Here is a 14,600-nt window from a genome sequence, read left to right on the forward strand (position 1 = left end):
CTTGTGTGCATTGCCCATAAATCCCTGGGTTAATTGTTCCTCCCCTAATTCTAAGGTTGTTAGAGCATCAAGATTGCAATACTCCTAATCTGACTCATTCCCTTATCATACATTTTATTTGCTAGTTAATCTGCTTTTCTTTAATTTTCCCTCTAAATCATTATTTACTTGAATTCTAGTAAATTCCATCGCTTTAGTGCCTAGAATTTCTTAATTCACACAAATGCGTGCCATAGCCCAAATTCTCAACGGAACGACATTTTCACCCTCAAATTTACTATCACCATTTTACTCATTAGTGCGTCCTTAAGTTACATAACAATCTTGTTTTTGTGTCGAAGCTATGCAAAACTAATCAAGTTTCTATCGAATTTTTTCCAAATTATTTTTTGGTGAAGGATCTAGTCACGAGGGCACAACTTCTGCAAGCGGAGAACGTTCGTGATGTCTACTACACCTCTATGGGTCAGTGTCAACAAATAAATGTTACGATCGAGTCCTCCATCACGGCGTGGCACCACCAGTTTGGTCACCCGTCAAACAACACTCTTAGGAAGCTAATCAACTGTTACAAGATAGGTATTAAATCGGCAGATGTTACACATTTTAATTGTCCCTCTTGTAACATCAATAAAAGCCCTAAGTTGCCTTTTTCTAAGAATTCTTTGCCTAGTTCCAGATCTCTGCAATTGTTATACACGGATGTATGGAGTACCTCCGGGAAGTCTGTTGATGGTTACTCCTATTATGTAATCTTCGTGGAATTCTTTACAAAATACATTTGGTTGTACCCTTTGAAAAAGAAGTCTGATGTGTTTTTCATATTCCCACAATTCAAGCGTCTAGTAGAAAACTTCTTTGATCACACCATTGTGTATGTGTTTTCTGATAATGGTGGTGAATTTGTCAAGCTGATACCGTTGTTTAACTCTTGCGGGATATGACACTTTACATCTCCACCACATACTCCCGAACACAACGGTACGATAGAGTGTCGACATCGGCATATCGTTGAAACCGCTCTAGCCCTATTACACAGTGTGCCTCTACCAGTTCCGTTTTAGTCCCATGCTGTTCAAACGGCAGTATATCTCATAAACCGGCTTCCTACGCCAATTCTTAAAAATAAGTCACCATATGAATGCCTCTTTGGAAAATTGCCGAACTTTAAAAGGCTAAAAAGCTTTGGGTGTCTTTGTTTCCCGTGCTACGTCCCTATACTCGTACAAAATTACAACCCAAATCCATCTCATGTGTCTTTTTAGGGTACTGTACTTCTCAATCCGCGTAAAAATGTTAAGACTACGTTTCTAAACGTTTGTACGTCTCTAGGCATGTCAAGTGTGTGGAAACTAGTTTCCCAGTGTGTCACTTGTTCTAGAATGATTCTACTGCTCAACCTGCAGGTGTATCTCATACTGTGCATCAAATACCATCTCAGCACCGCATGCAGCCTGTTCCTATTTCCCAGCCCATGCACACATTTCCAGCTCCCTCTCCATCCCAAACAGTCCCCGCTCCGGTAAAACACGACTCACCTTCCTCTCCAACGCGTAATGAGTCGGTTCAACACAATCCACCTTCCTCTCCGGCGCGGCAGTCACCTGGGTTGTTGTCGACTGGTAGCAGCTCGTCGAAGACGCCCGCGTCACAACCTCCTATGTCGCTGGCGATGTCGAGGCCCGCTGCGTCGCCCTTTTCAGCCTCAGCAATGCCGGCTTGCATCGGCTTCAGAGTCTACTGTGCCGCAACCTCCACTGTCTCCCGGAGTCACCGTGTTGCCGCCCACTTCCAACACATACCAAGCTTCAAAACCTATCGTTCTCCCTAGGCGTTCTACCCAGCTTCGTGTACCAAATCCCAAGTATTATGGGGATAAATTTGTCAACTCTGCTACTGTCCACCCGCTGTCTCTATCACTTGAACCAGCCACTGTTGCGCAAGCTTTAAAAGTCCCTCTATGGCGCGCTGCAATGGATGATGAGTTCGACGCATTGTGCCGCAATCAGACGTGGGAGCTTGTTCCGAGAAATAATCACAAGCCTATAGGTTGCAGGTGGGTATACCATATCAAACGGAAACCGGATGGTTCAGTGGATCGCTATAAGGCACGCTTGGTCGCGAAGGGTTTCTTAGAAGACTCAGGCAGAGATTACTTCAAAACTTTCAGGCCTGTCATGAAGCCCGTTACCATTCGGATCATTCTCACGATTGCCTTGAGTAACAGATGGTCGATCCGGCAGTTGGATGTCAACAACGCTTTTCTGCACGGTACTTTGTATAAAGATGTCTACATGGACCAGCCCCCCAGGTATCTCGACATTCAGAATCCATCCTACGTTTGTAAGATGCGTAAAGCCTTATACGGTCTCAAGCAGGCGCCACGGGCCTAGTATTTGGAGTTGTCGCATTTTTTGGTTTCCACATGCTTTATTCGGTCGAAGGCAGATATGTCCTTGTTTGTCTATAAATCTGATGAGATCGTTGTACTTCTTGGTATACGTTGACGACATTATCCTCACTGGCAATAGTGCTATGTTTCTGAATGCTTATGTCTCTAAATTGGCAAATCGGTTTTCGATTAAGGATCTTGGTCGTCTTCATAATTTTTTAGGAGTTGAAGTCATAACTACTGCGTTTGGTATGTTTCTATCTCAAGGGCATTATCTAGAAGGCATACTCGGATAGTTCAAGATGGAGGGTGCCAAACTTGTGTCCACACCTATGGTTTCAGACTCGGCGGCCCCGGGCGATAACTCTAGTACGATCGTTGATGCTACGGGTTATCGTCGGCTTATTGGCCTATTGTAGTACCTTCTCATCACACGACCAGATGTGGCGTATGCTGTCAACAAGTTGGCGTAGTACATGCATGCGCCGAACGCAGATCATTGGCAGGCAGCAAAACGTGTCCTCTGGTACTTAAAAGGGGCGATTCACCTTGTCTTATTGTTGAAGTTCGATGCTTCTCTATGGTTGACGGCCTTCTTTGACTCGGATTGGGGAAGCTTATGGGATAATGGCCGGTCAACTACAACTTACGTGGTTTATCTTGGGTATAATATTATTTCATGGAAGTCAGCGCGTCAAAAGACAGTCTCTCGGTCTTCTATAGAGGCGGAGTACCAGGCGTTGGCACATGCGACAGCTGAGCTCATTTGGATTCAGAACTTGCTACGCGAGGTCGATCTTTGTTTGCGTCCACCTTCCCTATTCTGTGATAACTTGGGGGTTACTTATGTCTGTAAAAATCTGGTCTTTCACTCCAGAATGAAGCATTTGGCCTTAGATTACTATTTTGTTCGTGACATGGTGGCTGAGGGGTCTTTATCTGTTGGCCATGTCTCTGTCTGTGACCAAGTCGACGATGTCTTAACTAAACCGTTAGGTCGCTGTCTGTTTCAAAAGTTCATATCCAAGATTGGCGCCACCGATGGTTCGTCCATCTTGCGGGGGCGTATTAAGCATTAGTATTTATTCCTTTATTTAGTCTGTTGAATAAGTCCGGGTTGTTATATTAATTCTCCTGTAGATTGGTTGTTACTATCTTCTACCTAATTTAAAACCTTGTTATGTACTGTGAATTATCATTGCAATACACATTCTCTTCATTTCTACAAGGTGGAGGTAGTAGGGCTAGGGAGGCCCGTAGTAGGCTTAAGGAGCTGCGGGTGAATAGAATTGAGGTAGAATATTGCTGGAAACCATCAATTTTTTACCACCAAAAAGTGGTCGGATATTGCCAAAATCCCGTCAGAAATATTTGTTCCGATCACTTTGGGAATTTGAAAAACCTTGATTGGTATTTCTGACCACCACATGAAGTGGCAGGAAATAGCGTCCACAATTGTAAAGTGGTCCGAAAATTTGGTCGGAACGAGAAACTTTGCATTTGCATATTTTTCGATCACTGGTGCACTTTCCGACCACCTTTGGTGGTCAAAAAAAGACTAATTTAAAAATTTAAACATGCTGAAAATATATCCGACCACTTTTCAAGCAATGCAACCCTTCGAAGAAAAAATGATTTAAAAAAAATCACTTTTTTCGACCAATTTTTAGGTAGCTGGAAAATCGATGATTTCCAACTGTATAAATAGACACACAACAAGTAGTTTATGCCTTATGGGGTGATTCTTGAGACGATGCGTTTGGGCTAATTGTGGATGATGTGAAAGAAATTGTTCCTAACTTTATTTGTTTGAATTTTTTGTTTGTTAAGTGGTAGGGAGGCACGTTCTATGCCAAACTGTATAGATCAAGTGGCATAAAACTGTATAGAGTGGCATGCCACTCTGTCTTTTATTTATGAAAAATATATGTTTTGAATCAGAATTCATATTAATGAAGTTGGTTTGTTTGATTTAAAATTTAAAAAAAAATTAGGGACATTTTTTTGCAATAAAAATAGAAAGCATGTCTTTTGTAGCATATACAGTAGTTTTGGATGAAAAATTGACAAAGTATGGGTCTTTTATTAACTCTTTATATAGTTCAAAGTAAAATTTAAAGATCAAACTCATAGATAATGGAAATCATATATATTATGTTCGATGCAATTATTGTGACAAGAAAATTAACTCTAAAAATGTGTTGGATTTCGTTGCATGCATTGTGGTCATGCGAATGCAATTTTCAATCAAAAAGGTAAAATACACTCTTACTCAAATATAATACATGTATATTCACATTAAGGTATTATTTGATAATAATCTAACAATTATTTACAAATATATAGGTTAATTGTTGAAGTTGCATGCTATGTTCAATCATTATGTTGACAAGTTGCTATAATTCACAAATAAAGAAATTGCAAATGATGTTTTTGATTCCAAGAAAATTCAACAGAAACTTTATGAAGCTATATTTGCAATTGAATTAACAATCGTTATACCCTGCACCACGGTGCACATAGCAATGTGCACCACGTACGTAAAACGACGTCGTTTTGGTGTTAGTAGACGCGGACTCAAATGACTCAGGGAATTCATTATCTATAATACACATAATCATTATCTATAATACACAGAACGTTTGCCTAGAATACACATAATGTTTGCCCAGAATACACAGAATATTGACACAAAATACAAAGATGTTAGTGGACGCGAATGACTCCAGGGAATTCATTATCTATAATACACATAATCATTATATAGAATACACAGAATGTTTGCCTAGAATATACAGAATGTTTGCCCATAATACACAAAATATTGACCCAAAATACACAGAACTCATCCTCCTAACATTCGAATGCACAAACACATCATAACTTGTGTTAATAACATGAATACACATAATATTTACACAAAATACACAGAACTCATCCTCCTAAACATTCGAATGCACAAACACATCACAACATGTGTTACTAACATGAATACACATAACGGTTGCCTATAATATACAGAACGGTTGCCTAGAATACACAGAATGATTGCCTGGAATACACAGAATATTAACATAAATACAGAGACCGGCCGAAACGGGAAACGTGATTTCCAAAAAAAACGGACGATTAATTTACAATGCTCAAAACGACGTCGTTTAGGTACGTGGTGCACATTGCTATGTGCACCGTGGTGCACAATATAATTTGACTTGAATTAATGTGCCAATCATAAAACTACAAACTTACACAATTGTATCCATTTGTAAAGATTTGTTATTAATCTTTTAAAAAAAAATGATTTTGGATAATTTGATATCAATTATCATATTTATTTGCCTAATTGCCTAGTTTGCAACCCACTACCAGATTCAAATATTTTAATAATCATAAAACTCATTCCAATACAAATTTTTGAGGTAATCCTATTAGTTGAACCAAACGTAACATTGATATTATATCTGGGCATTTTTTACACAGCCGCAAAAAACCTACTCCCTCTGTCCCATTTTACCTGTCCTATTTACTATTCATTAGTCAAACCAATTCTTTCTTCTTTGTTTATTTTCTTTAGTAATTTTTTAATATTTTTAAATTTAGTTTTTTGTGTTTAATAGTACTTTTAATGTAGTTTCTAAATATATAAATTTTATATATTAATGTTAAACTTAATATTATGAAAAATTGAATTAAAAATTACTTCAGTCAAGCCTCGTTAAACGAACCAGACATCCATTTTGGGACGGAGGTAGTATGTAAATAAATACATAAACCGCCACCACGGGCTTAACTCACTGATTCAGTATGCAGTATTTGGGAGAAGTATATATAGGGCTGTTAGCGAACAGAGCTTTCGACAAACTACTCGTATTCGAGCTCGGTAAGCGTTCGTTTATGTTCGTTTATTAAGGTAAACAGACATTAACAAACAAAATTTAGAGCTCGGTTAGTAAACGAACAGAGTCTGAACAGTGGTAAGCTCGTTTGCTAAGTGTTCGCGAACAAGCTCGTTTGTGTTCGTTTAGTAGTGTTCGTGAACAAGCTCATTTGTGTTCGTTTAGTAGTGTTCGCGAACAAGCTCGTTTAGTGTTCGTTTAATAATGTTCGCGAACATGTTTATATATATATATATATATATATATATNAGTGTTCGTGAACAAGCTCGTTTGTGTTCGTTTAGTAGTGTTGGCGAACAAGCTCGTTTAGTATTCGTTAATTAATGTTCGCGAACATGTTTATATATATATATAAAATTGTTCGTGAAGATGTGAATGCAGATTATTTATTGTTCGCGAACAAATTGTGTTCATGAACATGTGCAGGTGTTTGGTTATTAAGTGTTCACGAACGTGTCCATGAACGTAAACGAACATGTTTGTGAACGTGTTTGTTAACGTTTGCGAACACATTCGTGAACGTGTTCGTTAACGTTAACGAACACGTTCGTGAACATGTTCGCGAACGTTAACGAACACTAACGAACGCTTAACAAACGAACATGAACAGGATTTTCAAAAACCTTAACAAACGAACACGAACACGAACACCCCAAAATCCTTAATAAACGAACACGAACAGCCTCCGTTCGTTTATGTTCGGTTCGTTAACAGCCCTAAGTACATACCCTATACCCTAAACTTGGAAAGGTCAAAAGTGCATGACCTTGAATTTCCACTCCCCTTTCACCGGATCATAAGACACAAATTCTGCACCTTGCTCTGCTGACTTTCTGATGAGCAGATTCTTGTACTTGTCAACCAAATGCCCATCTTTATACTCCTCACCTGTCTTCTTGTTGATGCACTTAACATTAAGAAGTGTCACCTCAGCAGGCTTGTTCAGGCCTTCTCTCACTTCAGGTTTCTTGCTATCATCCATGTACACAACCACCTCATGATAGTTGAATTGGACTAGAGAATCAAGTTCAAGCCCTTCAACATCTGTCTCTCCTGTAAACTTGATGGAACCAAAGCCTCGCCTTCCGACCACAAAATCTTTAACGCGGTGGCAGAACCCCGGCTCTTCCTTTTCCCTTGCTGCCAATTCTTGTATTGACGGTTCTGTGTAGTAGTCGTCGTTCTTTAACTTTGGCATTATGCCATCAACATCAATAGTGTCATGTTTATAGTTGATCACACCCTCACTAGTATCGGTTTGCTTCTCTTTGGCCCGATGCACTTGTAGTGTGACATTACCTGCATTTTTATAAATATGAGCTAAAGAGCATTGCAAAATTTGATTGATTATTGTTAGAAAAACTTACCATTCCCATACACATTGATAGATGTATGTTCCATCTCAGGCAATGTGTTTGGATTATGACTTTGGGGAGACTCTTTAGTTGGAGGATGAATCCAAGACCTGGGATTTTCTCTTGGAAATATAGCAGAATTTGTCTTTGCAACTCCTTCTGTTGCCTTTTCCTCACCAGCCATGAAAAAAGGAACCTACAAAACAAAATAACATGTATATAAGTTAAAATATTGTTAGGATCAAGTGTTTACCGCTACGTCACCAAATGCTATAGCCAGTAGCGCTAAAAAATTCTCCCTCCCAACACCTGCCAGCCTGAGAGTTCGAACCCGGGCTCTATACCACTTGTTAGTTATAATAGCGAAAACACAACTTGATTTCCTTATAGAACGCCACATATTCTAGAGGCAGGGTGCAGGACTTGGCCATTCATCAACCTCCGCCCAATAATCCCCCTAGCCACAGATTGATAGACTCAGCCCTTTACCAGCCCCGCCCAACAGATATACTATCTATATATTTAACTATAGGCTAGAAAAGTAGTTCTCACCCTTGAAGCATTGCTATCAAGACTGTATCTTGGACATAACATCTTAGTTCGATTCAAAGAAGGATGTCGAACTATGAGCAAGGATCTTCTTCGTGTGGGAGCTGCCTTGTCAGAAACCTGCAACAAGGAACATAATTGAAAAAGAGCTTGATTTTCCTCCTACATTATTTGCAGCAATACACAATATCTAGTGATTATTATAGCAGAGCATTCAAATGTGAAACTTACAGATAAAGAAGAAATTCCATATTGAACCGAAATCACTGATCCCGGATGGCTAGAAGACACCGGTACTGCATCATCCTTCCCAAGTTCCTGCACAGTCTGTTGAATGCTTGATGGCTTCAGTTGATTGGGAGAAAGGTTAGTACTTGGTCCAACTAAACCTGGCTGGAGTGACTGAGTTTTGGCGTGATTGCAATTTGAGCACAAGGTCGATTCAGTAGTTGAAACTTGAGATACACTTGAGTTGGAAACAAAGGATGGTAATGGTGGAGCAATATTTGGTGATTTGGGAAAATCAAAAGCAGATGAAGATGCAAAAGTATTCTCCTGTGTTGTTGCTGAAGTAGAAGGTGTGAACAATCCAGGTGAATTTGAGGGAATTGATTGAGTATTTTCTGGTGAAATAAAACCCGTTTGTGTTGGCTTCACAGAGGGGAATAGAGAAGGATAAAAGGAATTATTTAACTGGAATCCATTTCCAGTTTGTGTTGTGGCACACTGTCCATCTGCATTAACCAGTGAAAAATAATCAGCTTATTGAACGGCATATGTTTTGAAACGTTCGTATAAAATGAACAGAAAACAAGAAATACAATTAAGTGGATGGATTACCTTTTATGGAAAGAGAATAGTCCTCAAACCTCAGTTCTTCATGGCTTTTACTTGTGTAAACCGGCATGCTAGAAATGGAATGAAAATTCCCTTCTGGTTCTTTAGTAGAAGCATAAGGTGTTTGAGCAGAAAAAGGAGAATTGACAGATGGCATTGAAGTGAATGGGGTTGCCTGTGCACCTGCATAAATTAAAAATGAAAGTTAAGTTGTAAATGAGTACCATATGCTCCATTTCGACTAAAAATCTAAGCTATCGTTGGATTGCACATTTACGTTTATATAGTATATATATATATGCTCAACAATAGACTTTACCACTACCAAAACGAAAACATTTAACAGATCGAATTCTTGGAATGTCCTTACCACCCAAAGGAGACCATGCTGACACAGGTAATGGAGCTGATGAAGTTGTTCCAAAGGCATTAACCGGTGAAAAATAATCAGCATATTGTACGCCATGTGTTTTGAAACGTTCGTATAAAATGAACAGAAAACAAGAAACACAATTAAGTGGATTACCTTTATTGCAAAGAGAATAGTCCTCAAACCTCAGTTCTTCATGGCTTTTACTCGTGTAAACCGGCATGCTAGAAATGGAATGAAAATTCCCTTCTGGTTCTTTAGCAGAAGCATAAGGTGCTACTCTACTTCCAGATATGGGGATTGTTGTTGACAGAGTTGAGTTAAAGCTCCGAGATTGAGAGGTGAATGGATTTGAATAATTTGAGAGATAAGAATTGGCATTTGATTGGCTACAAAATGGTGCAAATCCAGTTAGTCCACTGCTATTAGTCTGACCAGAAAACGCATTTGAAGAAACTGATGGGAAAGGAGAATTTGTGTTTGATTGGCTGGAAAATGGTGCAAATCCGGTTACTCCACTGCTTTGAGTCTGACCAGAAAACGCATTTGATGAGAAAACATATTGGAAAGGAGAATTTGTGTTTGAATGGCCGGAAAATGGTGCAAATGGTGAAAGTTTAGTTGCTGCAGTGCTTTGAGTTTGAGGTGAAATAAAGGGATTTGAATGAACAGAAGGGAAAGGAGAATTGGCATTTTTTTGTTTTTTGAAAGCAGGAGAATTGGCATTTGATCGGCTAGAAAACGGAGAAAATGGTGTTACTCCACTGTGTTGAGTTTGAGCAGAGAACATATTGGAATGAACCAAAGGGAAATGAGAAGTGGCATTTGATTGGGTAGAAGCAAATCCAGTTACTTGATTGGTTTGTGTTTGAGCAGAAAAAGGAGAATTGACAGATGGCATTGAAGTGAATGGGGTTGCCTGTGCACCTGCATAAATTAAAAATGAAAGTTAAGTTGTAAATGAGTACCATATGCTCCATTTCGACTAAAAATCTAAGCTATCGTTGGATTGCACATTTACGTTTATATAGTATATATATATATGCTCAACAATAGACTTTACCACTACCAAAACGAAAACATTTAACAGATCGAATTCTTGGAATGTCCTTACCACCCAAAGGAGACCATGCTGACACAGGTAATGGAGCTGATGAAGTTGTTCCAAAGGCATTAACCGGTGAAAAATAATCAGCATATTGTACGCCATGTGTTTTGAAACGTTCGTATAAAATGAACAGAAAACAAGAAACACAATTAAGTGGATTACCTTTATTGCAAAGAGAATAGTCCTCAAACCTCAGTTCTTCATGGCTTTTACTCGTGTAAACCGGCATGCTAGAAATGGAATGAAAATTCCCTTCTGGTTCTTTAGCAGAAGCATAAGGTGCTACTCTACTTCCAGATATGGGGATTGTTGTTGACAGAGTTGAGTTAAAGCTCCGAGATTGAGAGGTGAATGGATTTGAATAATTTGAGAGATAAGAATTGGCATTTGATTGGCTACAAAATGGTGCAAATCCAGTTAGTCCACTGCTATTAGTCTGACCAGAAAACGCATTTGAAGAAACTGATGGGAAAGGAGAATTTGTGTTTGATTGGCTGGAAAATGGTGCAAATCCGGTTACTCCACTGCTTTGAGTCTGACCAGAAAACGCATTTGATGAGAAAACATATTGGAAAGGAGAATTTGTGTTTGAATGGCCGGAAAATGGTGCAAATGGTGAAAGTTTAGTTGCTGCAGTGCTTTGAGTTTGAGGTGAAATAAAGGGATTTGAATGAACAGAAGGGAAAGGAGAATTGGCATTTTTTTGTTTTTTGAAAGCAGGAGAATTGGCATTTGATCGGCTAGAAAACGGAGAAAATGGTGTTACTCCACTGTGTTGAGTTTGAGCAGAGAACATATTGGAATGAACCAAAGGGAAATGAGAAGTGGCATTTGATTGGGTAGAAGCAAATCCAGTTACTTGATTGGTTTGTGTTTGAGCAGAAAAAGGAGAATTGACAGATAGCATTGAAGTGCATGGCGTTTCCTGTGAACAAAAACTGAAACTACACTGACTTGCAGAATTATGCACAGCACCTGCATAAATTAACAATGAAAGTTAAGCTGTAAATGAGTACCATATGCTCCATTTATCTCGACTAAAAGCCTAAGCTGATAGTTGGATTGCACACATTTACATTTATACAATATATATGCTTAGCAATAGCCTTTACCGCTACCAAAACGAAAACATTTAACATAATTTATGGAATGTTCTTATTACCATCCAAAAGAGACCAATTTGCATTCATGGTACTGCTGCTGCTGGATGTCTGGCTAACTGCTGCAAAAAACCCAAAAAAAGAACACTAATTAATCATTGTCTGAAGACTGAAGCAAACAAGCTAGTTAACTAGTTTTACAACTAGAATGTCCATGTTATTCATATATAGTTTCTATCATATTAACTTCCATAACCACCAAGTGAAACTACCATAGCTTTCCCATCTCCATCCATATAAAGTGTTGGGCGGAGGCCCAAATCCAACACCCTACCTCTCGAAAATGGAGCGGTTCTATGCAATTAATTAGCCAGTGTTGAAGGGGGAATTGTTCAGCAAAGGCATGAAGGGTCAAATTTAGCCTAAAAAATGTGGCGGTATAAAAAAATAAAGTTGCATCTGGAAGGCCAAATCTAGCATCCTACCTCTAAAACAACATGTGGCGGTATAAGAAAATGAAATTAATCTACGCTACCAGTTATGCTTTTGGCGTGGTGATAACCGTTTGATCCTAATTTGAAACAACAGCTAAGGAAACAGACCAGACAATTCAACTACAATTCATTATGTGTTATAATCATCTTCCTAATTAAAGAAAACTAAGCACAATAACTCATTCATAATATCAAAGATTATGGGTAAATGAATATATATATACACGTGAAAAGCAAGACAGCAAGAGAAGAGAAATAACGTACTTACAGGTAAAAGGATATATAGCCCAGAGAGAATTCTTGGAAGAATAGTTTGGGATACTTGAAATACTGGAGGTATATACTATCTATCTGGAATTAGAAGCAAGAGGGGTCCATCTTAGATATATATATATCATATATATATGCATTATGCAAGAGGATCAAGCGAGTAGCTTCAAGTTCAAGCAGACTTTCAGGTTGTACGCAGACCACATCATAGCTTACGGTTAAAGCTAAGCTTCACACGGTTACGCAAATTAGCGGTGTTAATATTATGAATGTTAAATATTTAAGAAAGGGTACACCTATTTTGGTCTAATTACATAAAACACCCACCGTAATTTGTTTTTTTTTTACTAGTATTTCCGCCCGTGCGTTGCACGAAATGGATTTGTTATAATAATTTAAAAATATTTGGATCGATATACAATTATACAAATTATAACATCGAATATTATATAACGCAATTGATGAAATTGGTTGGATCAATTATGTTTTCTGATGTTTTCCTTTCTTGAATTAGAGCAAATAATAATTGTCCATGTGCGATGCACGGATAATTTTTTTATTATATATTTAGATAATAAAAATAAAGATGAAATTATAAAAAATTCTAATATTGAATGTGTACATTTATTTTATTATAAGATTAGTGCAAAAGTATTACTCAATTAATTGAATAATATATTACTTGTTTGTCTATAATAATCTTTAAAAATCGATGTGTAATATGACTTATGTAATTATATTATATTATTTCTAAAATAAATATGGGAAAATGAGAAATAATTTAATTATAATTATTATAAAAATAAATTAAACGACCAATGTTTAGCTTAATTACCATTATAATTATTAGGCAATTATTATTTACTCAATTACACTAATATATGTATGTGCAATTATACTTTTATACTTTAACTATATTCATTTTCACCATATCACATTTAATTTTTTCTTCCTCCTCCATATTTGAATGAATTAATTGTAATTATTATAAAAAAAAAATTAACAACCCATGTTTAATTAATCTTTTTAAAGTTTAAATAATTTAAAGTTTTCAAAAGGAAAGTCTAATTAATTTTTTAAAAAGTTTTTAAATAATTTTCAGTCAACTAGTAATATCATTTTCCTTTTCAAATTTGTCTGATTTCTGTTTCCATTTTCATTATGATTTTTTTTATATTTTCAATCAATATATAAAAATTTTTGATATTATGATTTAAATTTAAAGAAAAGAAAAAAAATAAAAAGATGTTAAATATACAATATCTACTATACTAATAAGAGCAAAAGAGAGTTAGACCTAAAATGGGTAGAAAAAATGGCGGTCAAATTATTTAATCAAATGGATGGTTCAGATGAATTATTTAATCAAATAGATGGTTAAGATAATTCAGATTAATATTATTAATAGAGATTACCTAATTTAACCTTACTTTTATGATTATCCGTTAAGTTTTCCGTTAAATATTCTCTTCTCCGTTAATATTCCGTTAACTTTTAACTTACCCATTAATTTCTATAAGAAAGGTCTTAAGTTCGAACCTCATCTCAATCAAATTTGACATAATTAAGTTTCTCACTCTATTTTACTCTTATTAAATTAAATAAATTAGTAACTACAACAAAAAATTATACATATGTATTTCTTTACTTTAGAATTATGTGTCTACAATACCTTTATTTGAAAAAATTATTCATTATCAAAAAATTAAATTAAATAAGAGAAATAATTTCATTAGTTACATTGTCTTTAGTTTCTCTCATGCAAAGATTCTTTACATTCAAATTTATCAATTGATATTCATTACATTGTCCATTATCTTATTTTTACAATATCTTGTAATTAAATATCAAAGTTATAGTACAAAATAATGTTATATATTTATTTACCAAGTATTTTATTAATACTATGAAAAAAAAAATTTTAAAATAATTTGAAGCTAATTATATTAACTACTTGGGGATTGGTTGACAAAGAGAGTACTCAAATAATAACCCAACAAATTGAAGCGGAATCACTCTATTTTACTCTTATTGAATTAAATAAATTAGTAGTTACACCAAAAAATGATGCATATGTATTTCTTTAATAGCATAAAAAATAAAAAAGAATAGTTTAAAACCAATTATATTAACTACTTGGGCGATTTGTTGACAATGAAAGTACTCAAATAATCCCTTACCCAGCAAATTGAAGCGAGAAACTACCATTTAATATCTTTGGAATACATA

At 36.4% G+C, this 14,600-nt stretch overlaps 1 protein-coding gene across 6 annotated transcripts; it reads right to left on the minus strand.

Annotated features, from left to right (window-relative positions):
* Positions 1–6,891: 6,891 nt before the first annotated feature.
* Positions 6,892–12,501, minus strand: LOC116022879 (nuclear pore complex protein NUP98A-like). 6 transcript variants are annotated; one of them, XM_031263767.1, is made up of 11 exons: positions 12,370–12,500; positions 11,670–11,729; positions 10,670–11,482; positions 10,514–10,549; positions 9,556–10,326; positions 9,400–9,435; positions 9,033–9,212; positions 8,424–8,926; positions 8,196–8,312; positions 7,656–7,839; positions 6,892–7,587 (listed from the first exon to the last, which is right to left on the minus strand). In XM_031263767.1, the coding sequence occupies exons 2-11, from the start codon at positions 11,695–11,697 to the stop codon at positions 7,040–7,042; spliced, it is 3,216 nt and encodes a 1,071-aa protein (XP_031119627.1). In that variant the 5' UTR covers positions 11,698–11,729; positions 12,370–12,500; the 3' UTR covers positions 6,892–7,039. The 6 variants fall into 6 exon arrangements, with proteins under 6 accessions (XP_031119627.1, XP_031119629.1, XP_031119630.1 ...); XM_031263769.1 differs by having other exon boundaries at positions 11,670–11,726; positions 12,370–12,488; XM_031263770.1 differs by having other exon boundaries at positions 11,670–11,726; positions 12,366–12,488.
* Between the last annotated feature and the right edge of the window lie 2,099 nt (positions 12,502–14,600).

Source organism: Ipomoea triloba, chromosome 6 (genome assembly GCF_003576645.1).
Source record: "Ipomoea triloba cultivar NCNSP0323 chromosome 6, ASM357664v1".
NCBI lineage: Eukaryota > Viridiplantae > Streptophyta > Magnoliopsida > Solanales > Convolvulaceae > Ipomoea > Ipomoea triloba.